At 49.3% G+C, this 24419-nt stretch overlaps 1 protein-coding gene across 4 annotated transcripts in view; it reads left to right on the top strand.

Annotated features, from left to right (window-relative positions):
- Window positions 1-24419, top strand: part of enah (ENAH actin regulator) — a 482877-nt gene that overhangs the window by 424956 nt on the left and 33502 nt on the right. For 3 of the 4 annotated variants that reach the window (XM_038798926.1, XM_038798924.1, XM_038798925.1), the window contains 2 exons: window positions 4331-4397; window positions 16345-16407. In XM_038798926.1, coding sequence (XP_038654854.1) covers window positions 4331-4397; window positions 16345-16407 — 130 coding nt within the window. Of the gene's footprint in view, window positions 1-4330; window positions 4402-16344; window positions 16408-24419 lie in introns of those variants that run through there. The other variant, XM_038798927.1, reaches the window with a different exon arrangement.

Genomic DNA, 24419 nt, shown 5'->3' with positions numbered 1-24419 from the left:
CCGGGGCCGGATGGATACCCAGTAGAGTTTTATAGGAAGTTCTCTGAGCTGGTGGGCCCGGTCTTGGCGAGGGTTTTCAATGAGGCAAGGGACAGAGGGACCCTGCCGTCGACAATGTCACAAGCCACCATATCTCTGATATTGAAGCGGGGTAAAGACCCGGAGGTGTGCGGGTCCTATAGGCCAATCTCCCTGATTAATATAGACGCCAAGCTCCTGGCAAAGGTACTGGCGGGTAGAATGGAGGACTGTGTACCGGAGGTGATTGGGGAGGATCAAACGGGGTTCGTGAAAGGTAGGCAGCTGGCGGCCAATCTGAGGAGATTGCTCAATGTGATAATGATGCCCCCGGCGGGTAGAGAGGTGGAGGTAGTGGTGGCAATGGACGCCGAGAAGACCTTTGACTGGGTGGAGTGGGACTATCTATGGGAGGTGCTCGGACGGTTTGGGTTCGGGGAGGGATTGGTGGATTGGATTAAATTATTATATCAGGCCCCGAGGGCCAGCGTCAGGACCAACAGAGAAGTGTCGGAGTACTTCAGGTTGTACCGAGGGACCAGACAGGGCTGCCCGCTCTCCCCGCTGCTGTTTGCGCTGGCCATAGAGCCTCTGGTCATTGCGCTGAGAGCTGCAGAGGGTTGGAAGGGGATGGTGAGGGGCGGGGCTGAACACAGGGTTTCTCTTTATGCAGACGACCTGCTCCTGTACGTGTCGGACCCAGTGGCCGGGATGGGAACTATACTGGGAATGCTGAGGAAGTTCGGCCAGTTCTCAGGATACAAATTAAACACGGTCAAGAGTGAAATGTTTGTGGTCCAGGCAAGGGGCCAGGAGAACAAATTGAGAGGGCTACCGTTTAGGCTAGTTGAGGAAAATTTCCGGTATTTGGGAATCCAGGTGGCACGAGACTGGGGCAGGCTGCATAAGTTAAATTTGGCCAGGGTGGTGGAGCAAATGAAGGGAGAGTTTCGGAGATGGGATGCACTCCCGCTGTCGCTGGCAGGGAGGGTGCAGACTGTAAAGATGACAATCCTCCCTCGATTTTTGTTTATTTTTCAGTGCCTCCCGATCTTTATCCCACAGTCCTTCTTCAAAAGAGTTAACGGGCTGATCATGAGCTTTGTCTGGGCGGGAAAGTCTCCGCGGATGAAGAAGGCGATGTTGGAGAGGAACCGCAGCGAGGGAGGGCTGGCTTTGCCGAGTCTGGTCAATTATTACTGGGCGGCCAACATCGCTATGATAAGGAAGTGGATGGTGGGTACGGGGTCTATTTGGGAGCGGGTGGAGGCGGCTTCGTGCAGGGGCTCCAGCTTGGAAGCCCTGGTCACGGCTCCTCTACCACTGCCGCCGGCCAAGTACACCACCAGCCCGGTAGTGGTGGCGACCCTGCAGATATGAGGCCAGTGGAGGAGGCATGTCGGGGAGATGGGGGCGTCTGTCTGGGTGCCAATCTGCGACAACCATCGGTTTGCCCCCGGCAGTATGGATGGGGGGTTCCGAGTATGGCGGCGAGCAGGGGCGGGAAGGGTGGGTGATATGTTCCTGGAAGGGAGCTTCGTGAGTTTGAGGAGCTTGGAGGAGAAATTTGGGTTGGTAAGGGGAAATGATTTTAGATACCTACAGTTGCGGGACTTTGTTCGTAGACAGGTCCCATCTTTCCCGCGCCTCCCGCCAATGGGGATCCTCGACAGAATAGTCTCTAGGAGGGAAGAAGGGGAGGGCAGAGTCTCGGGTATATATAAGGTGCTCATGAGGGAGGAAGGGTCCCAGACAGAGGAACTGAAACTTAAATGGGAGGAGGAGCTAGGCGGGGAAATGGAGGATGGGCTGTGGGCAGAGGCCCTGAGTAGGGTAAATTCGACCGCGACATGTGCTAGTCTCGGGCTGATCCAATTTAAGGTCGTTCACCGGGCCCATATGACGGTGGCTCGGATGAGCAAATTTTTCGGGATAGAGGACAAATGCGCTAGGTGCGCGGGAGGACCAGCGAACCATGTTCACATGTTTTGGGCATGCCCTGAGCTGAGGGGGTACTGGGAGGGATTTGCGGGGGTCATGTCCCAGGTGCTAAAAACAAGGATGGTGATGAGTCCAGGGGTGGCAATTTTTGGGGTTTCGGAAGACCCGGGCTTCCAGGGGGAGAAAGAGGCCGATGTGTTGGCCTTTGCTTCCCTGATAGCCCGGCGACGAATATTATTGGTGTGGAGGGACTCAAAGCCCCCAAAGACCGAGTGGTGGCTTGCGGACATGTCGAGTTTCCTGGGGATGGAAAAAATTAAGTTCGCCTTGAGGGGATCTGTGCAGGGGTTCACCCGGAGGTGGCAACCATTTATTGACTTCTTTGCGGGAGGGTGAGCGTCAGCAGGGGGGTGGGGGGAGGGGGGGGTAGAGTAGAGTAGGAGGGAAAATATGACGGGTAGTACCGGTGGGAGGGGAGCGGGCTTGTGCAATATGTTACGATGGAAGTATTAAAAGTACGTAGATGTTTGCACATTTTTGCCTTTTTTGCTTCCTTTCTGATGATGTCTGTAACTGTTTATAAAGCCAAAAACTACCTCAATAAAATTGTTTATTAAAAAAAAAAGACACGGGGAAGAACGTGCAGACTCCACACAGATAGTGACCCAAGAGGGAATTGAACATGAACCCTGATGCTGTGAAGCAACTGTGCTAACCACTGTGCTATCGTGCTGCCCTAGAGAGAGGTCTATAAAATAATGAGGGGCATAGATAAGTCAACATATTTTCCCAAAGGTAGGGGAGTCTAATCCTAGAGGGCATAGGTTTAAGGTAAGAGGGAAGAGATACAAAAGGGTTCAGAGGGTCAATTTTTCCACACAGAGGATGGTGAGTGTTTGGAACGAGCTGCCAGATGCAGTTGTAGAGGAAGGTACAATTTTGTCTTTAAAAAAGCATTTGGACAGTTATATGGGAAAGCTGGGTACAGAGGGTTATGGGCCAAATGCAGGCAATTGGGACTAGCTTAGTGGTTAAAACTAGGCAGCATGAACAAGTTGAGCTGAAGGGCCTGTTTTCATGCTGTCAACCTGTATGAGTCTGCACCAGCTCGCAGAAGCAGCACCCCACCCAAGCCAAATGCAATAAGTTATCAGCAGGACTCCAAACTGAAAATGTCATGGGCATTTAGATAAATGAGGATATAACTTGCATTCTCATTCTCTCATTCCCTCTTTAATGAGTGATGATATACCAATTTTCAGCTCGGCAACACCTATCCTCTCATATACAGATTCTCAGGTTAAGAATGTAGCCCTTTGTGCCTGCCCTGCCATTCAATAAGATCATGGCTGATCTGGTTGTGGTTTCAGCTCCACCTTCTTGTCTGTCCCCCATAATCCTTTGTCTCTCAAAAATCTATCTAACTCAGCCTTGAATAAATTCAATGACCCAGCCGCCACTGCTTTCTGAGGAAGACAATTGCAGTTGCTTCACAACCAAAAGATTCCTTTGAATTGCAGGTGCTATTGTGTAAGCAAGACAATGTACCCACACAAAATGGTATTTTTTCCAGTCATAGTGGACTGCTTGCAGCATGAGCTGGCCTATTAATAATCTTTATTAATGTCATAAGTAGGCTTACATTAACACTGCAATGAAGTTACTGTGAAAAGCCCCTAGACGCCACATTCCGGCGCCTGTTCGGGTCACAGAGGGAGAATTCAGAATGTCCATTCACCTAACAGCACGTCTTTCGGGACTTGTGGGAGAAACCGGAGCATCCGGAGGAAACCCATGCAGACACGGGAGAACGTGCAGGCTCCGAACAGACAGTGGCCCAAGCTGGGAGTCGAACCTAGGACCCTGGAGCTGTGAAGCCACAGTGCTAACCACTGTGCTTCCTAATTGCTCCAGCAGCAACTGAATATTAATTTTGTTTCTGCCATTCAAGCAGCCAATGATTTTTAGGCTATTCATGGACCTGAGAGGCTTTGGAAAGAAATGACCATCTGTGTTACTTTATTCTCGAGAGCAGTTCCTGGCACATTAATTTTAAAAATGGGGCTAAACAGAAATAAAAGCATATAAAGTGATGATATGAAAACCGATAATAAAAGGCAGAGTTACTGTCTGTCATGGCATGGAGCATTTTGGATTATTGAGCCTCCTGCTTAGATTCCAGCTTGTAACTCACTCCTTCATATCCAGAATTCAGCATCATTCTTCCCCCTTGATTAGATTGCACCCCCGCCCTTGAACCCTGTGAGGTATGTTTTCTCATTTACAGAACACATGTTGCAAATTGCTTTGATGAACAAACTCTTTTTATTAATACATGGAAATTGAATCCTGTGAAAATGCTTATTTTCAGAGACGACCAGAAAGCCGTGGGAAAGATCAAGCACTGTAAATGGCAACAAATCCCCAGTAATATCCAGGTAAGATCATACAGCTTTAGGACAACATATGATGCAGGTAGACAGTCTGGTGCCATAACACAATGGTATAATAATTATTTACAAATTGTATATTCTATAAGAGAATGTGAATCTGTTCTGCATTAGTAAGTATCTGATGTGAAACAAGTTGCCAGGGAGGTGCAGGTGAAACGACATTGAGGTGGAATAATCTCCCAGAAATACTTTGGTTAATGAGTGATTTTAATCAGCTTTGACCTGACAGTTGCTCCTCGTTGTTGTAGAACGCTTGTAGGGAAGGAGCAATAAATTGTAAAAGTATATATAGCTTGTTCCACTATAAACAAGACTTAATAATGTTACATTATTGTTCTGTTGTACCCATCTGACCAAACTAGTGGCGTATGTATACAAATACTGCTGCAACTTTTTAAAAAGAGTTTAGGTGATACCATTTGCCTGGTGTCTGTTTTTTCATTATGTCAACTTGGCTCAGTAGTAGCACTGCCTTCTCTGAATCAATGGTTATGGGTGGAAGCCCTACCACAGGACTGATCACATAATATCAGCTGACTTTTTGAATCTCAGCTGACTTTTTGGTCCAGGTCTGAGGCAGTACAGAATCATCAACCCAGAAACTTGCCTTCATGAAGCATAGCAGGACGATTAGTGTCACTTGTACCGAGGTACAGTGAAAAGTATTGTTCTGGCCGATCGTTCCATACATGAAAACATTGAACATATGATCAATACATGAGGATACATAATGTAAATACATAAACATAGACAGTGGGTGAAGTATACGGTATATAGTGTTACAACTGCAGAGAAGATACGTATTTAAGAACTCAGCGACCAACTTAAATGTGTATGCCACCATCACAGACTTCATCAGCAAATGTGTGGACGACTGCGTGCCAAAGAAAGCAGTATGTACATTCCCCAACCGGAAACCATGGCTCAATCGCGAGATTGACTCCCTACTGAAGGACAGGTCTGAGGTGTTCAAGTCAGGCGACCCTGACCTATACAAGAAATTAAGGTACAACCTCCGCAAAGCCATCCGAGATGCCAAGAGAGAATATCAAACCAAGGTAGAGTCACAGGCAGACTCTCAGCGATTGTGGCAAGGCCTAAACAACATAACGGGCTACAAAGCAAAGCCGAGCAGTATCTCCGACAGCAGCGCACCGATCCCCAATGAACTCAGTGCATTCTTTGCTTGTTCGAGCAAGAAACCAATGGTCCGCTGTCGAGTGCCACACCCATACCCACCATCACAGCTTCCGAAGTCAGATCGGCCTTCCTGAAAGTGAACCCTCGGAAGGCGACAGGTCCGGACGGGATCCCTGGTCATGCACTCGGAGCCTGTGCGGACCAGCTGGCAGATGTGTTCACGGACATCTCTAACCTGTCCCTACTCCACTCCCAGCTCCCCACCTGCTTCAATAAGACCACCATCATACCGGTGCCAAAGAAGGACCAGGTAAAATGCCTCAATGACTACCGTCCGGTGGCCCTGACTTCAGTCGTAAAGAAGTGCTTTGAGAGGTTGGTCATGAAGCGCATCACCTCCATACTCCCAGAATGCCTTGATCCACTGCAACACGCATATCACCACAACCGGTCCACAGCAGACATCATCTCCTTGGCTCTGCATTCATCCCTAGAGTATCTCGACAACAAGGATTCCTACATAATAATAATAATTGCTTATTGTCACAAGTAGGCTTCAATGAAGTTACTGTGAAAAGCCCCTAGTTGCCACATTCCGTGGCCTGTTCGGGAAGGCCAGTACAGGAATTGAATCCGCGCTGCTGGCATTGTTATGCATCGCAAGCCAGCTATTTAGCCCACTGTGCTAAACCAGCCCCATAGACTATATTAGACTACTATTTATTGACTACGACTCCGCCAAGCTCATATCATAGCTCCAAAACCTAGGACTTGGCTCCTCACTCTGCAACTGTATCCTCGACTTTCTGACCCACAGGCCAAAAACAACGCCTCCTCCACAATAGTCCTCAATACCAGGGCCCCACAAGGCTGCGTACTTAGCCCCCTACTATACTCCCTGTACACACACAACTGCGTGGCAAAACATGGTTCCAACTCCATCGACAAGATTGCTGACGATACGACCATAGTGGGCCGGAATTTAAATAACGACGAGTCAGAATAGAGGAGGGAGATAGAGAACATAGTGGAGTGGTGCAGCAACAACAATCTATCGCTCAATGCCAGCAAAACTAAAGAGCTGGTCATCGACTTCAGGAAGCAAAGTACTGTACACACCCCTGTCAGCATCAACGGGGCCGAGGTGGAGATGGTTAGCAGCTTCAAATTCCTTGGGGTGCACATCTCCAAAAATCTGTCCTGGTCCACCCATGTTGACGCTATCACCAAGAAAGCACAACAGGCCTATACTTCCTCAGGAAACTAAGGAAGTTCGGCATGTCCACATTAACTCTTACCAACATTTACAGATACACCATATAAAGCATCCTATCTGGCTGCATCACAGCCTGCTTTGGCAATTGCTCGGCCCAAGACCGCAAGAAATTTTGGAGAGTCGTGAACACAGCCCAGTCCATTGACTCCATCTACACTTCCTGCTGCGGGGGAAAGTGGGCAGCATAATCAAACATCCCTCCCACCCGGCTTACTCAGTCTTCCAACTTCTTCCATCGGGGAGGAGATACAGAAGTCTGAGAACAACACACGAACAGACTCAAAAACAGCTTCTTCCCCGCTTTTACCAGACTCCTAAACGAGCCTCTTATGGACTGACCTGATTAATGCTACACCCCTGCTTCTCCCGATGCCGGTGTTATGTAGTTATATTGTGTACCTTGTGTTGCCCTATTATGTATTTTATTTTATTTTATTTTTATGTACTTAATGATCTGTTGAGCTGCTCGCAGAAAAATACTTTTCTCTGTACCTTGGTACACGTGACAATAAAAAAAATCCAATCTAAGATACAGATCCAATCAGTTCAGTCCATAAGATCAGTTCAGACCCTAAGAGGGTAATTTAGGAGTCTGGAAACAGCGAGGAAGAAGTTGTTTTTGAATCTATTGGTGCGTGTTCGCAGACTTTTCTATCTTCTGCCTGATGGAAGACATTGGAAGAGAGAATAACCCGGGTGGGAGGGGTCTTTGATTATGCTCTCCGCTTTCCCAAGGCAGCAGGAGGTGTCAACAGAGTCAGTGGATGGGAGGCGAGCTCGCATGATGGACTGGGCTGTGTTCACGACTCCTGTAGTTTTCTTGGGCTGAGCAATTGCCGTACCAGGTTGTGATGCAGCCAGATAGAATGCTTTCTATGGTGCACCTGTAAAAGTTGGTTAGTCAATGTGGACATGCTGAATTTCCTTAGTTTCCTGAGGATGTATAGGCGCTGTTGTGCTTTCTTGGTCGTAGCCTCGACTCCTAAAAGACCCGCCTATGGGCTGATCTAATTAATACTACATTCTTGTATGCTTCACCCGATGCCGGTGTCTATGTAATTGCATTGTGTCCTTTATGTTACCCTTTTATGCATTTCCTTTTCTTGTACTAAGTGATCTGTTTGAGCTGCATGCAGAAAAATACTTTTCACTGTACCTCGGTACATGTGACAATAAACAAATCCAATCCAATCCTCCTTGCCATCAGTCTTTTGCATGTTATTTGGGTCTTTCACTGTGAAGGCCGACACAAAATACCTGTTTAATGCCTCGGCCATTTCCTCATTACCCATTATTTATTCCCCCTTCTCATCCTCTAAAAGACCAATGTTGACCTTAGCCACTCTTTTATGTTTTTTATATTTGTAGGAACTTTTGCTATCTGTTTTTATATTCTGAGCTAGTTTACTCTCATAATCTATCTTACGTTTCTTTATAGTTTTTTTGTTGCTTTTTGTTAACTTTTAAAGATTTTCCAATCCTCCAGTTTCCCAATAATCTTTGCCACTTTGTATGCCTTTTCTTTCAACTTGATATCCTCCTTTATTTCCTTAGATATCCATGGCTGATTAGCCCTTTTCCTACTGTCCTTCCTTTTCACTGGTATCTACTTTTGCTGAGCATTGTGAAAAATCTCTTTGAAAGTCCTCCACTGTTTCTTAATTGTCCCACCATAAAGTTTTTGCTCCCAGTCTACCTTAGCCAACTCCTCCCTCATCCCATTGCAATCTCCTTTGTTTAAGCTGAAGGCACTGGTATTGGATTTTACATTCTCATCCTCCATCTGTATTTTAAATTCAGCATGCTGTGATCGCTCCTCCCGAGAGGATTCCTAATTCTGAGAGCATGAATTATTCCTGTCTCGTTACACAGGACCAAATCTAGGATAGCTTGCTCTCTCGTCGGTTCCATTACATACTGTTCGAGGAAACTATAGCGGCTCCTCAAGGCTGCCTTGACCGACCTGGTTTAACCAATCGACATGTAGTTTAATATCCCCGACATATAGATTAAAATCTCCCATGATAATTGGCCTACCATTTTCACATGCATCAGTTGTTTCTTTGTTTATTGCCTATCCTAATGTGATACTATTATTTGATTGCTTATAAACTACACCTATCAGTGACCTTTTCTCCTTACTATTTCTAATTTCCACCCAAATGGATTCAACCCCTTTCGCTATAGAATCTATATCATCTCTCACTACTGCCCTGATGTCATCCTTAAATATCAAATCTATACCACTTCCCTTACCTTCTTGTCTGTCCTTCCAAATAGTCTGATACCTCTGGATATTTAACACTCAGTCGTGACCACCCTGCAACCATGGACGTGATTCTCCGTTTATGTCAACGCCGGTGCAGAATTTGTGAAGTTTCACGACAGTATAACTGCCGTTGAACCTGGATTGATTCAGCAACTGTTATGGGGCTAGCACCAACGCCACATGGAACACAATCAATTCCAATGAAAAACGGTGCGGGATTGACACTTGGGAGGCTGACAAGCTGCAGCCGCATATACACATTACACTCCCCACACACACACATCCCAGCCAAGAAGAGGGTACTGATGACGCTGGAGCATGCTCATACCGCTCCTGGATTGGCTGGGGCCAGAAGGCACCTAGGGGGGTGCCCTGGGGGGGACACCCATACAACCAGTGGTCCTAAGTTCACAGTAGGCTGTTAGTGGCATGCACAGCCTTAGAATGAGGATCCAGTTGCAGAGGGAGGAGCCAGGTCCTAGGTTTTGGAGTTTGGATATGAGCTTGGCTGGGATTATGGTGTTGAAGGCAGAGCTGTAGTCAATAAATAGGAGTCTGATGTAGGATTTCTTGTTGTCGAGTTGCTCCAGGGATGAATGTAGGGCCAGGGAGATGGTGTCTGCTGTGGACCGGTTGTGGCAGTATGCAAATTGCAGTGGATCAAGGCATTCTGGGAGTATGGAGTTGATGTGTCTCATGACCAACCTCTCAAAGCACTTCATTATGATAGATCTCAGGGCCACCACTGGGTTGTCGTTGAGGCACGTTGCCTGGTTTTTCTTTGGCACTGGTATCATAGTGGCCTTCTTGAAGCTGGTGGGAACCTCGGAATGGAGTAGGGAGAGGTTGAAGATGTCCGCAAACACATCTGCCAGTTGTACTGCGCAGGATCTGAGTGCACAACCAGGAACTCTGTCAGGACCCATTGCTTTCCATGGTTTTGAGAAAACCAATCTGACTTCTGATGCTACGACGGTAGGTATGGGTTTATCCAAGGCTGCTGGGCAGTTGACAAGCCATTTGTTAGCTTCCTGCTCAGAACAAGCATTGAATGGATTGAGTTCATCAGGGAGGGGTGCATTGTTTTGTTTTTTTTTGTGTTTTTTTTTATAAATTTAGATTAGCCAATTATTTTTTCCAATTAAGGGGCAATTAAGCGTGGCCAATCCACCGACTCTGCACATTTTTGGGTTGTGGGGGCGAAACCCACGCAGACACGGGGAGAATGTGCAAACTCCACACGGACAGTGACCCAGAGCCGGGATCGAACCTGGGACCTCAGCGCCGTGAGGCGGTTGTGCTAACCACTAGGCCACTGTGCTGCCCTGAGGGGTGCATTGTTGCCGGAGATTCTACTCGGCTTTGTAGCCCGGCCGTCCCTGATGGCTTTGTGGAGGCCGTACCTGGATTGCTTGTGTAGGTCAGGGTCGCCTGTCTTGAAAGCCTCAGACCAGGACGTCAGTCGGGAATGAATCTCCCAGTTAAACCATGGTTTCTGGTTGGGGAAACACACGTATTACCTTCTTTGGCACGCAATCTTGTACAAACTTATTGATGAAGCTGTGATGGTGATGGCATACTTGTCTAGGTTGGCCACTGAGTTTCTAAATATGGACCAGTCCACTGTCTGCAAGCAGTCGCCATGATCCCTTCTGTTGCCTCGGACATGCACTGGACAACCTTCTGAACCGGATATATTTAGTTATCTTGGCTGTGCATTTGAATTTTCTTTTTCATTTTTCGGTGGTGATTGTGGCCATTTTACAGAGAACTCCTTTGTTCTTCAAATCATAATATTTGGGTGGGATTCTGTGTCGACATGTAGTCGACACAGCGACACCGGAATCGTGATCGGGCAGAGAATTGCACGTCAGCCAAAAATCGAGGTCGCGTCGGGCACATGCTCTGACACCTCAATAAAGGAGGGAATGTGTTGCACGCCCTGTGCTGGCATGGGCATGACAATTGAACAGTAACGGCCATTAGCAGATCAATAACGGGCCCAACCCGGTAGTCTGCGGTCTTCCATAATGTTCCACCTCCACCATGAGGAAGTGACGCCTGCTTGTGGTTTTTTAAAATAGGAACTTTCCCACTATGGCTGCTGAGGGTGAGAGAGGAGGTAAGACATGTTTCCAAAGGTGCAACAATGGGCTGCCAGTTGTGCCACTGGTTGAGGGAGGCGCCTGCCAGGGCTGGGGGGCGTAGCTGGGGGCGACCATTGGCCGTTGACCCGGGGTATCCCCCCAGGTCCGGCCACGGGCTGCCATTGTCGTAGTTTGCGAGGCAGCCATCTGTCTGTGCACTCCACTGACTACCCACCGTGTCCCGTAAATGTACAAAGCGTCACCGGCTGTATGGGTGTCCACACCCTCACAGGCCACCCCCAGGAATCCCCAGACCCCAGCCGACCCATCAGTGGGATGTGCATATCCCAGCGCATCCATGGGCTGGCACTCCTCAGTGCATCCATCCGAGGCGCGAGGGGGAGGATTGCATAGCACACCCCAAAGGTGGACACATGCACCATGGCTTTGCCACTCTCTCTGGCACCCCCCCCCCCCCCCCCCCCCCCCCCCAAGGTGGATGCCCTATCAGTGGCACCAGCAGCCAGTCCACCTTGCGGGAACACGGGCCGGCACCAAGCCCCAGCTGCCCACTACGCTCCTGTTTCCATCCATCCTGCCCCCAGACAGCTAGGCACAACCCGATCTTACAGTGGACCCATGGCACATTGGACCTACGATCACAGCAGGTGCCCATGTCCCTCGTCCAGCCCTGTCCGCAGTCCCTACCTGCACACATGCCAAATGACGCCAGTCGGTGGCATGCAGTGCCCCCATAATCAAATGGTACCCTGCGGGGGGGGGGGGGGGGGGGGGGGGGGGGAGAATGCGGTCAACCTAAGGAGGACACCCATGGTGGACCATACAGGAGGGCGCAGGATAGGGGCCACAGAGTGTAGCGTTGGCAGAGATGGGTGGTGGGGCAGGAGGCGGCACCGGTGACAGGCACCAGCAGGACCAAGTGCTTAATATGTCGGGGAGTGTTGGGGGAATGGCTGGGAAGTGGGGCTAGGATCGGGAGGAGTGGGAGACGGACATGTGGGGTCAGCGGTTGCAGTGCAGGGCTTGCTTGGGCACGGGAGGAATCACCATGCTAACATGTCTGCACTTTACCCCCTGCAGACAATGGATTTCGGTGTACAGCTGGGTGGGTTGGCATCTGCCTGGCTGCCGCAGCTCTGGCGGATGCAATGAGGCTGCATGAGCAGGAGCCTGATGGGGAGGACCCTGTAGAATAGGAGTCTGCTGCAGAGGAGCAGGAGTCAATTAGTGACAATGGAGAGCAGGCCAGCCAACAGGCCGAGGAGAAGGTGGGAAGGAGGCTTTGCATCAGGTCTCGTGTATACCGGCAGCGCCTGCCGTATGAATCCCTGCTGGACACGACACGTCGGCGTGTCGCCGACCTCTGCTGACTGGGACCGTGCCAGGTCCCTCTGGGACTGGCTCAAGTCAGTCAGTACCAGGCCAATGCTCTTGATGCCCGTGATTGGGCCACGCTCTGGAGCACCGCAGCCATGTCCATGTGGCCCTGGTACATAGCCACCCTGTCCTGTGACTCAGCCCCAAGACCTTGGATATCCTGACCCATGGCCAAAACCTTTGCACCCAAGGCCTCCATCGCTGACGGCAACCATAAGGTGTTGGCCTTGGTGGTACACATGATCGGAAGCGCCTCCTGCCTCTGCAGCTGGTTGGACTCCTCCAACTGCACCTGCAGGCTCTGGATGGTTATTGACACCTCCCCGTGTAGTCCCCAGCTCAGTGCTTGCATCTCCAACATTGATGGAACTGCCCTTTCCAGAGGTGGCACAGTGGTTAGCACTGCTGTCTCACAGCACAGAGACCTGGGTTCAATTCCAACCTTGGTCTGCACGTTCTCCCCGTGTCTGCGTGGGTTTCCTCCAGGTGCTCCGGTTTCCTCCCACAGTCCAACGATGTGCAGGTTAGATGGATTGGCCATGGTATTGCCCCTCAGTGTCCAGGGTTAGTTGGGGTTATGAGGTTGCATAATAGGACAGGAGTCTGGATAGGGTGCTCTTTCAGAGGATCAGTGTAGACTCGAAGAGCCAAATGGACTCCTTCTGTACTGTAGGGATTCTATTCTATAAAATGCAAGACCTGTCTGAATAGCAGTTCATCCCTGCAATCGGAACGCCTGCCGACCATCTGGCCCCTCAGGTGTTCCTCCCGCCACCTGATGCACCGCTGCATGTCTGTGGTGCACACCATAGTGCCTCGGGAGCATCTTCGCTAAAATGCCCAATCGAGATGCGTGTCTCTGGGATGGTGAAGGGTGTTGGTTTCAGCAGTGATGAGAAGTGGGTGTTGTCACCGGACATGTGCTCCGGGTGTCGTGAGGTTGCAACAGGGCATGGGACCCCAGACGGTTCCTCATCACCTGGTGGTGACCCTGCAAGAATCAAGTCAAGGTGCATGGTTAGATCGTGGGGTGATTCACCTGCCACAGGGCCATCGCAACGCATTGGGGGATCACTTGGTTGTCTCATTCTGACCTCCGCCTTGGCGACTGACTGTTCACCCACCCTGCCCACCATGCCCAACGTCCTCTGCTCCGCGACAGTGAGAGGCTGCAGGTCCCTCGGACTCCCTCTGGTCTTCTCCCACTCTCCGCGGTTCTTGGCTGCCTCCTCCTGGGGGGACAGATAATGCACAGCGTGAAACACTTGGACGTGGGCAGTGCAGGGGCCCACAACTGGTGGCCTGTGTGTGCAAGGCACCCATTCATGGCAGGCAGTATGGGTTTGTATGTGGTGCAGGGTGGGGTGCAAGGGGGCTGCTGGCGGATGGGGTGCGCTAGCCCTTGGGGAGTGAGGCGTGTGGGGTGGGGATTTGTGGGACGAGGGTGTGCCAGGGGCAGAGAGCGAGTGAATCACTGTGCCTCAGCAGTGGGGTTGCCCATCCTAACCTAGCACTGCCTGCAGGAAGTACCAATCTAGCGGGGAGCATAAAAACTGACTGTAAAAGTTTCTATCGGTACGTAAAGAGAAAAAGATTGATAAAAGCTAATGTCGGCCCCTTGCAGTAAGAAACGGGGGAATTCATCCCAGGGAACAAAGAAATGGCTGAGGAACTAAATTTGTACTTTGCTTCTGTCTTCACAAAGGAAGACATGAATAATGTACCGGAGGTTCTGAGAAACACAGGTTTTAGTGAGGAGCTGAAGGAAATTAGTGTTAGTAAAGAAATGGTTTGGGGGATTTATGGGATTGAAGGCGGACAAATCTGCAGGGCCTGATCATCTTCATCCAGAGTTCTTAAGGAAGTGGCTCTAGAAATAGTAGATCCGTTGGTGGTTATTTTCCAAAATTCTTTGGACTCTGGAATGGTTCCTACAGATTGGAGGGTAACGAATGTAACCCCGCTGTTCAAAAAGGGAGGTAGAGAGAAAACAGAGAACTCTAGACCAGTGAGCCTAACGTCGATAGCTGGGAATTTGCTGGAGTCCATTATCAAGGATTTCATAGCACAGCATTTGGAAAGCAATGGTGTAATCAGACAAAGTCAGCCTGGATTTATGAAAGGAAAGTCATGTTTGACAAACCTATTAGAGTTCTTTAAAGATGTAACTAGTAGAGTTGACCAGGGAGAACCAGTCGATGTGGTTTATTTAGACTTTCAGAAGACTTTCAACAAGGTCTCACAATATGTAAAATTAAAGCACATAAGATTTCTATCCATCTTGAGATGGATAGAAAGCTGGTTAGCAGATAGGAAGCAAAGGGTTGGAATAAGACTTTTTTTGATTGGCAGGTGGTGACTAGTGGGGTATCGCAGGAATCTGTGCCAGGACCCCAACTGTTTACATTATATATTAATGATTTGGACAAGGGAACTAAATGTGTTGTCTCTAAATTTGCAGATGACACAGAGTTGGGTGGGAGGGTGAGCTGTGAGGAGGATGCAGAGATACTTCAGTGGGATTTGGACTGGCTGAGTGAGTGGCCACATGCATGGCAGATACAGTATAATGTGGATAAATGTGAGGTTATCCGCTTCGGTAGCAAAAATAGGAACGCGGATTATTACTTGAATGGGTGTAAATTGAGAGAGGCGGATACTCAGCAAGACCTTGGTGTCCTCATACATCAGTCACTGAAAGTAAGCACGCAGGTACAGCAGGCAGTAAAGAAGGCAACTGGTATGTTGGTCTTTATAGCGAGAGGATTTGAGTGTAGGGGTAGGGGTGTTTTGCTGCAATTATACAGGGCCTTGATGAGGCCACACCTGGAGTACTGTGCAGTTTTGGTGTCCTTATCTGAAAAAGGATGTTGTTTCTATGGAGTGAAGGTTTACCAGGCTGATTCCTGAGATGGTGGGACTGTCCTATAAGGAGAGATTAAATCGGTTAGGATTGTATTCATTGGAGTTTAGAAGAGTGAAAGGGGAATTTTATAGAAACTTAAAAATTCTAACAGGAATAGACAGATTCAGAAAGAATGTTCCCGATGGTGGGGGAGTCCAGAACTAGAGGTCATAGTTTGAGGATAAGGGGGAAAACCTTTTAGGACTGAGGTGGGGAGAAATTTCTTCACCCAGAGAGTGGTGAATCTGTGGAATTTGCTCCGACAGAAAGTAGTTGAAGCCAAAACGTCGTGTGATTTCAAGAAGGAATTAGATAAAGCTCTCGGGGCTAAAGGGATCAAGGGACACGGGGGGAAGGCAGAAACAGGGTATTAACCTTGATGATCAGTCATGATCATAATGAATGCTGTAGCAGGCTCGAAGGGCCAAATGGCCTCCTCCTGCTTCTATTTTTTATGTTTCTACGTCCCTGAGGATTTGTATTAGCAACAACATGATACTGCAGCCTGTAAGCTGTCAGGTGATCTTCTGTCCTAATAGTGATAGATTTTAGGCTGAATATCAGGAATAAACTGTTTTATTTTACGAGCATTCGAATTTTAGTATTTACCTTTTGCTATTTTATGTACAAAATAACCTTTTGAAAGTGCAGAAACTAAAGCCGTACCAGATAATTAAAATATAAAACTGGGGGTTTCGGTTTATGCACCCACAGTGCTTGCAACTCTTTAAGGGGTTCAGTCCTCAATTATTGGTGGTGTAAACTTCAGAGAGGTTACGATTTGGGTTGCTACTGGTTCCTTTGCTGCACCAAAAACAGCAAGAGATTTTTTTCTAGCTTCCTCTTCTTTCTCATAGACGGGATTCTCCGTGGAGAAATCAGCTCATCTCTGACAGCAAGTCCTGTGACACACCAAACAGGTACCAATTGGCCTGTTGAGTCTGTTTTTTTAATGAAAATTAAACATCAGTGTGCATCACCAGAGATGTCCGAGAGGACTCAGAGCCCCACTGTGCACGGGTTGTGGGATGTGTGTATTAATCTGCATGCTAAGCCTGATCTTTGTTTGGCTGGGTGGTCCAAGAATTTCCTTTTTCTGCCCTTGTTTTCTATTTCCTTTTGTGAACAGTGGTTTCCTTCACGCCTTAGAATGCGTATACTTGCGACTGTAAATACTTAAAGTTTCCTACAACTTATCTCCTTAAACTTAAGTTTATTTGAGACTCAAGTGTCCCAAATAGCAGATTACACTTTTAAGACTTGAGTTTATGGTCGGGAGCTTTGTTTCTCAATGCAGCAGATGTCATTGCAGGCACGGTAACTAAACCTCATGAGAAGACCAAAAACCACAATGAATTAAAACGAGGAAGTGATTGTGTGCTTTAGCTGTCAATGGCAGCCCATGCTTCCTGCTGCCGGACCTCACCAGTATCATTCACATAAATCAACAACCAGCTCGTCAGAATCATTCCTCCACACTGAATTAAGAGCCCACATCAGTGTGCAGTTAGAACGATAGAATTTAAATGACATGCAGCTGGGAACCTGCACTTTTGAGATTTGTCTGCACACTTTGTATTGCATAGTGCTCACAGGGGTCAGAATCTGGCATCACAGGCGGCATCACGGGGTCTCTCCAGCCGCCACACCAGTATTAAGGTGGGGGTGGCTTTTTTTGTGTTGCAGGGCAAGGGCTCCATTGGGATTGGGCCAGATAGGACTGAGGGAAGAGAAGGGCCTGCAGGGCAATGACTCCACTGGGGAAGGAGCCAGACAGAACTGAGGGAAGTGAAGGGACTGCAGGGCAATGAATCCACTGGGGAAGGGGCCAGACAGGACTGAGGGAAGAGAAGGAACTGCAGGGTAATGACTCCACTGGGGAAGGAGCCAGACAGGACTGAGGGAAGAGAAGGGACTGCAGGGCAATGAATCCAGTGGGGAAGGGGCCAGACAGACTGAGGGAAGAGAAGGGACTGCAGGGCAAGGGCTCCACTGGGGAAGGAGCCAGACAGGACTGAGGGAAGAGACAGGACTGCAGGGCACTGAATCCACTGGGGAAGGAGCCAGACAGGACTGAGGGAAGTGAAGGGTCTGCAGGGCAATGAATCCACTGGGGAAGGGGCCAGACAGAACTGAGGGAAGAGAAGGGCCTGCAGGGCAATGGATCCACTGGGGAAGGGGCCAGACAGGACTGAGGGAAGAGAAGGGACTGCAGGGCAATGAATCCACTGGGGAAGGGGCCAGACAGGACTGAGGGAAGAGAAGGGACTGCAGGGCAATGACTCCACTGGGGAAGGGGCCAGACAGGACTGAGGGAAGAGAAGGGACTGCAGGGCAATGAATCCACTGGGGAAGGGGCCAGACAGGACTGAGGGAAGAGAAGGGACTGCAGGGCAATGAATCCACTGGGGAAGGAGCCAGACAGGACTGAGGGAAGAGAAGGGACTGCAGGGCACTGAATCCACTGGGGAAGGAGCCAGACAGGACTGAGGGAAGAGAAGGGACTGCAGGGCACTGAATCCACTGGGGAAGGAGCCAGACAGGACTGAGGGATGAGAAGGGACTGCAGGGTAATGACTCCGCTGGGGAAGGTGCCAGATAGGACTGAAGGAAGAGAAGGGACTGCAGGGCAATGAATCCAGTGGGGAAGGGGCCAGACAGGACTGAGGGAAGAGAAGGGACTGCAGGGCACTGAATCCACTGGGGAAGGGGCCAGACAGGACTGAGGGAAGTGAAGGGCCTGCAGGGTAATGACTCCACTGGGGAAAGGGCCAGGCAGAACTGAGGGAAGAGAAGGGCCTGCAGGGCAATGAATCCACTGGGGAAGGGGCCAGACAGGACTGAGGGAAGAGAAGGGACTGCAGGGCAATGAATCCACTGGGGAAGGGGCCAGACAGGACTGAGGGAAGAGAAGGGACTGCAGGGCACTGAATCCACTGGGGAAGGAGCCAGACAGGACTGAGGGAAGAGAAGGGACTGCAGGGTAATGGCTCCACTGGGGGCAACAAACGGGGACGGTTGCTCTGAGATACGTGACTGGAGGGAACTTAAGGGCCAACCAACTGAAATGATAGTTGAGAATTGAAGATAGAGAAGATGGGGAAGGGTTGTAAATTGGCTTCAGCAGGTCAGGTTCGGGTTGATGGATCAAGATGGCACCCTAAGCAGCCACTTTGAGGGTCCCTTAACAAAGGGAAATCCAGAGTGCAGGGCCGCACCCATGTGGCCTACACACAATTGCAGTGAATCAAGCATTCTGGGAATATGGAGTTGAAGTGTCTCATGACCAATCTCTTGAAGCACTTCATTACGATCGATGTCAAGGCCACCAGATGATAATCATTGAGGCACGTTGCCTGGTGCTTCTTTGGCACCGATATGATGGTGGTCTTCTTGAAGCAGGTGGGAACTTCGGAACGGAGTAGGGAGAGGTTGAAGATGTCTGTGAACACATCTGCCAGCTGGTCCGCGCAAGATCTGAGTCCACGACCAGGGACTCCGTCAGGACCCGTTGCTTTCCAAGGGTTCACTTTCAAGAAGGCCCATCTGACTTCGGAAGCTGTGACGGTGGGTAAGGGTGTGTCCGATGCTGCTGTTTGCTGGTTTCCTGCTCAAAACAAGCAGAGAATGCATTGAGTTCATCGGGGAGGGGTGCGCTATTGCCGGAGATTCTACTTGGCTTTGTTTTGTAGCAGTTATATTGTTTCAGCCTTACCACAACCGACAAAGGTCTGTGTCGTTAATCTGTGACTTTAACTTTGTCTGGTATTGTCTCTTGGCATCCCTGATGGCTTTGTGGAGGTCGTTCCGAGATTTCTTGTGTAGGTCAGGGTCTCCTGTCTTGAACACCTCAGACCTTGACTTCAGTACAGAGTGAATCTCCCGGTTAAACCATGGTTTCCGGTTGGGGAACGTACATTCTAACTTCTTTGGCACGCAATCTTCTACACACTTGCTGATGATGTCTGTGATGGTGGTGGCATCCCCGTTTAGGTTGGTCGCTGAGTGCTTGAATATGGACCACTGACTCCAAGCAGTCACATAGGAGCTCTTTCCTTGCCTTGCACCAGCATCGCAGGACCTTGTTAACCAGATTCTCCTGCTTACGTTTCTGCTTGCATGCCGGGAGAAGGAGAATTTGGGAACTATCTAAGTCTTCTTCTCCCGTTTTCTCACCGTTTCTCTAATCCTTCACTGTGCTTGCAACCTGGCATGCCTGTTCTTTAACACTAACACTTCATTGTAATGTTTGGGTCATAGTTTGCTTATCTGCCCTTTCCTTCATCTTTGTTTGAGAAATTTGAAGATGTTCTTCAGCCACTCTGCAGGTTCTCATCAGCTGTTCCTGGAGCATGGACACATAATCTAACATTAAAGGTTCCCCGCGTTTTTGTCCATGTGGAGTTTGCACATTCTCCCCGTGTCTGCGTGGGTTTCACCCCCACAACCCAAAGATGTGCTGATTAGGTGAATTGGCCACTCAATTGCCCCTTAATTAGAAAAGAAAAAAAAATTGGGTACTCTAAATTTAAAAAAGGGTTCTACCCTGTGTCCTGAAAAACATTTCTTTGATTAATTTCAGAGGACCTCTGACCACATATCCATAAATTAATTCAAAAGGGCTAAAACTAGTAGGTTCATTCGGTGAATCTCAGGTAACAAATAAAAGAAAGTCCAGTCCTTTGTCCCAATCATGGAGAAAATCATGCTTTTGAGAGTTTGATGGTACCTCTTGAAAGATCATTGGGTGGGATTCTCCGTCCCACCACACCGTTTTCTGGTGCGGCACACCCCCACTGGCAGCGGGATTCTCCATCCCGCCACACCGTTTTCTGGTGCGGCACACCCCCACTGGCAGCGGGATTCTCCATCCCGCCACACCGTTTCTGGTGCGGCACACCCCCACTGGCAGCGGGATTCTCCATCCCGCCACACCGTTTTCTGGTGCGGCACACCCCCACTGGCAGCGGGATTCTCCATCCCGCCACACCGTTTTCTGGTGCGGCACACCCCCACTGGCAGCGGGATTCTCCATCCCGCCACACCGTTTTCTAGTGCGGCATGCCCCCACTGGCAGCGGCATTCTCCATCCCGCCACACTGTTTTCTGGTGCGGCACACCCCCACTGGCAGCGGGATTCTCCGTCCCACCACACCGTTTTCTGGTGCGGCATGCCCCCACTGGCAGCGGCATTCTTCGCCCCGGCAGCCAGCCAATGGAATTTCCCATTGTGGGCACTCCATTGGCGAGCCTGAGTGCGTTGCCGGCGAAACAGAGGATTCTGCCAAACGAGAATCCAGCTCCTTGTGTTTGTGGATGATATGCTGTGGACTTGTTTTATACCCAAACTGCTCATAATGCTTTGGAAAATTTTAGATATAAAATTGGAACATTGATCAGACTGGATCTCTATCGATAATCCTTTTCGAGTAAAAAGTTGGGATACTTTGGTACTTGTTTGGGATACATGGTACTTTGTTTTGGGCCATTTTTCCCGGTTTATGGGTGACTTTTTTGTGGGAAATTGGTGTAGCATAATGGAATAAAATCTCCTCGTACGAATAAGGTCTGGTAAATGTAACACAAATTGGGCAAGGGATCATCGTCAGATTCAGACGTTCCTGGAGCTTCAGCAGGGAGGAACATGACAGAGGTTTCTGCTGTGTCGTTGGCCCCTCAGTGGTCAACTGAGACATTGATTAGCTTCTTGACTGATGAATTTAAGAAGCAGTGCAGGCCCTGAGGATCTGGAGAAGGCAATGACTCCAATTTGGATGGTCATGGACAAGATGGATCGGCAGGTAAAGGTACAAGGGGTGACGATACAGAAAGTACAAGTGGCACTCTCTCACCATAGTGATCAAATTACCTCAGGTGTTGGCAATGCTTTTGGAACATTGCTTACCTGGGGTGATTTCAGAGAAGTAGACTGGATTTGTTAAGGGCCAGCAGTAGTCGATCAATATTAGGAGGTTATTAAATGTTGGGTTGTCTCCCTCCTTAGGGACTGAGCCAGAGGTAATTATTTTGATGGATGCGGAGAAGGTGTTCAATAGGCCTGAATGGGGTACCTCTTTGAGATCCTGGGGCGTTCGGCTTCGGGCCAAAGATTATTTCATCAAATAGGCTTTTGTACAGGGCCCCAACTGTGAGTGAATGTACTAATGCCCTGAGCTTGGGTTATTCCCAACTGAACAGGGATACAAGAGAGGGGTGTCTGTTGTCTCCACTTTTGTTTACCGTAGCAATCGAGTCGCTGACCATTGAATTGAGGTCGTCTAACAGATGAAGGGGGATAGAGAGTGGGGGAGGGAGCATAGTGTGTCCTTATAAGCGGACGATTTGTTACTGTAGATTACGGACCCACTCGCCAATGTGGGGGAGACAATGGGGTTGCTCAAGAAAATTGGTTCCTTTTCAGGGTACAAGCTGAATCTGGGTAAGAGTGAATATTTTCCGGTGAACCCCTGGGGAGGAGAGCTGATCTGGGAGGCTGCCATTTCGTCCGGACAGGACTAGCTTCCGTTATCTGGGAATCCAGGTGGCCATGACTGCACCTCGCTCCATAAACGTAACTTTCCTAATCTGGTGGATGGGGTGAAGGTTAATTTTGAAACGGTCGGATGCCCTCCCTCTGACCTTAATGGAAGGGTACAGATGGTGAATATTCTCCTGAGGTTTTTGTTTCTGTTCCAGTGTCTACCAGTCTTTCTTCCCAAGACTTTCTTTTGCAGAGCTAATAAATTGATATTTGGGGCTGGATCTCCGTTTCAGCAGCTACGTTTACGGCCAAAAAAATCAGCGCCGATCCCTCACCGATTCCGGGACCAATGAGGGGCTAGCAGCAGCTCCGGGTGAAACACCAGGCTGCCGCGCTGAAAATGGCTGGAGAATGGCCGGGTCCTTGGCCGCACATGCACACGGCTGTCGACCTGCAGCGGTCGTGCTGTACAACATGGCACCGGCTGTGCGTCTCTCAAGCCAGTGGCACAGATCCCGGCCGAGTGTGGCGGCGCTGGACACAGTCCGCAGTCGCCAAGCCGAGTTCCCGACCGCTGACACCACACCTACCCCGTGCCGTCGGGAACTCGGTCCATCGGGGTTGTTGCCGCATCTTGGGAGAGCCTGCCGATGATGCACCAACATCGTTGCAACAGCTCGTAACATGATTGTGCCATTTCCGAGGGGATGGCGCATGGCTAACCAGCATCGGAGTCGATTCTCCACCCGATCGTCGATATTGGCGATGGGCAATGGAGAATCCCACCCCTGCTTTTGTTCGGGGTGGTAAGACTCCTCGGGTTTGTAGGATGTTTTTGCATAGGGATAAGCAGTTGGGGGTTGGCATAACCTAATCTAGTATGTTACTATGTGGCAGCAAATATTGTTAAGGCGCGGGATAGTTCTAGGATTCGTACTCTATATGGGAGCGGATGGAGGTCGCTTTGTGCATAGGGTCGAATCTGAGTTACTCCCGTTTTCACCTGCTACATGCGTTTTGAGGCCAGTCCGCAAAGAGCCACTTTGAGGATTTGGAATCAGTTTAGGCAGCACTTTAAACTGGGTTCCATCTTACTGCTCCTCTGATTTGCAGAAACCATAGGTTTGTACCGTCTGCGTAGATTAATCTTTAAGGGCATGGGAGAGGGAGGGGTTGAAGAGGTTTCGGGACATGTTTCTGGAAGGTAGGTTTGACAGCCAAGATGAGTTGCTAGAGGCGTTCCAGCTCCCGAGAGGGAATGTATTTAGGTACTTTCAGGGACATCATTTTTTTACACAAGCTTTCTTCATTTCCCTGGTACTGTCCCTTTCGCTAATGAACAGGGTCCAATCGTTGGTTGAGTTAGGGACGATAGGATTTTGGATGTCTGTGGGAAGATTTAGCGATGGATCAGGCATCATTAGAGGAAGTAAAGAGGAAGCGGGTGGGTGAACTGTGTTTGGACTTTGAGGGGGTAGTGTGGAGTGAGGCTATTCACAGGGTCAATTTCGCCTCCTCATAGGACAGTACAGTGACGCAGTGGTTAGCACTGTTCCCTCACGGTGCTGAAGACCCAGGTTTGATCCTGGCCCCGGGTCACTGTCCGTTTGGAGTTTGCACATTCTCCCCATTTCTGCGTGGATCTCACCGCCACAACCCAAAAAGATGTGCAGGGTAGGTGGATTGGCGTTGTTAAATTGCCCCTGAATTGGAAAAAAAGAATTGGGTACTCTAAATTTATAAAAAATAAAACATTTCACCTCGTGTGCGTGGTTAGGCCTGATCCAGTTCAAGGCGGTGCACAGGACACACCTGACTACGGCACATATGAGTGGGTTCTTCTCGGGGGTGGAGGATATGTGTGAGCGGTGTAATGTTTTTGTCAGATGGCCTGATTTATATTACAAGAACACTTGTTGCTAAAGCTATAAACGATTTATTAACATTATCTGTCTAACTGTGGGTCAAATGTATACTAAATGACAGATGAATAACAGTATGAACATGCAGAAGCAACCTCTCTCCCAGCTTCCGAGTCAGTCTGAGGTCACCTGACTCTAACATTCACTTATATACTAATGAATCTCCTTGGGGGACTTCCGGTAGTGGCTATGGAGTGAGTGGTCACACATTTGGCAGCTCCCGCTTGAGGCGGTTTTTTCGAACCTTTACCCCATTTGTAGGGTGGATGTTTTGTTGAAAGAAGGTGCAGCGTGACTGGGGAATGTTAAACTCCACTGCTGGGGCTGGTGGATGGATCCACGGATCAGAACTGGAGTGAGAAGAAGGGAGCTGCTGGAGCTGGAGAATCTTTGTGCGACACAGGTCAAGATGGCGGACGGTAAAGGATCTGCCTTGCCTGCCCAGTAGTCGACGGAGCACCTTGTGGACTTCTTAAATGAGAGGTTTAGCCAACAAAGGAGGGAGGCCCATGAGGACCTAGCCGGTGGA

The sequence above is a fragment of the Scyliorhinus canicula genome, chromosome 6 (genome assembly GCF_902713615.1).
Source record: "Scyliorhinus canicula chromosome 6, sScyCan1.1, whole genome shotgun sequence".
Classification (NCBI taxonomy): Eukaryota; Metazoa; Chordata; class Chondrichthyes; order Carcharhiniformes; family Scyliorhinidae; genus Scyliorhinus; species Scyliorhinus canicula.
The sequence above is the reverse complement of the archived record's forward strand: the minus strand, read 5'-3'. Positions and strand labels throughout refer to the sequence as shown.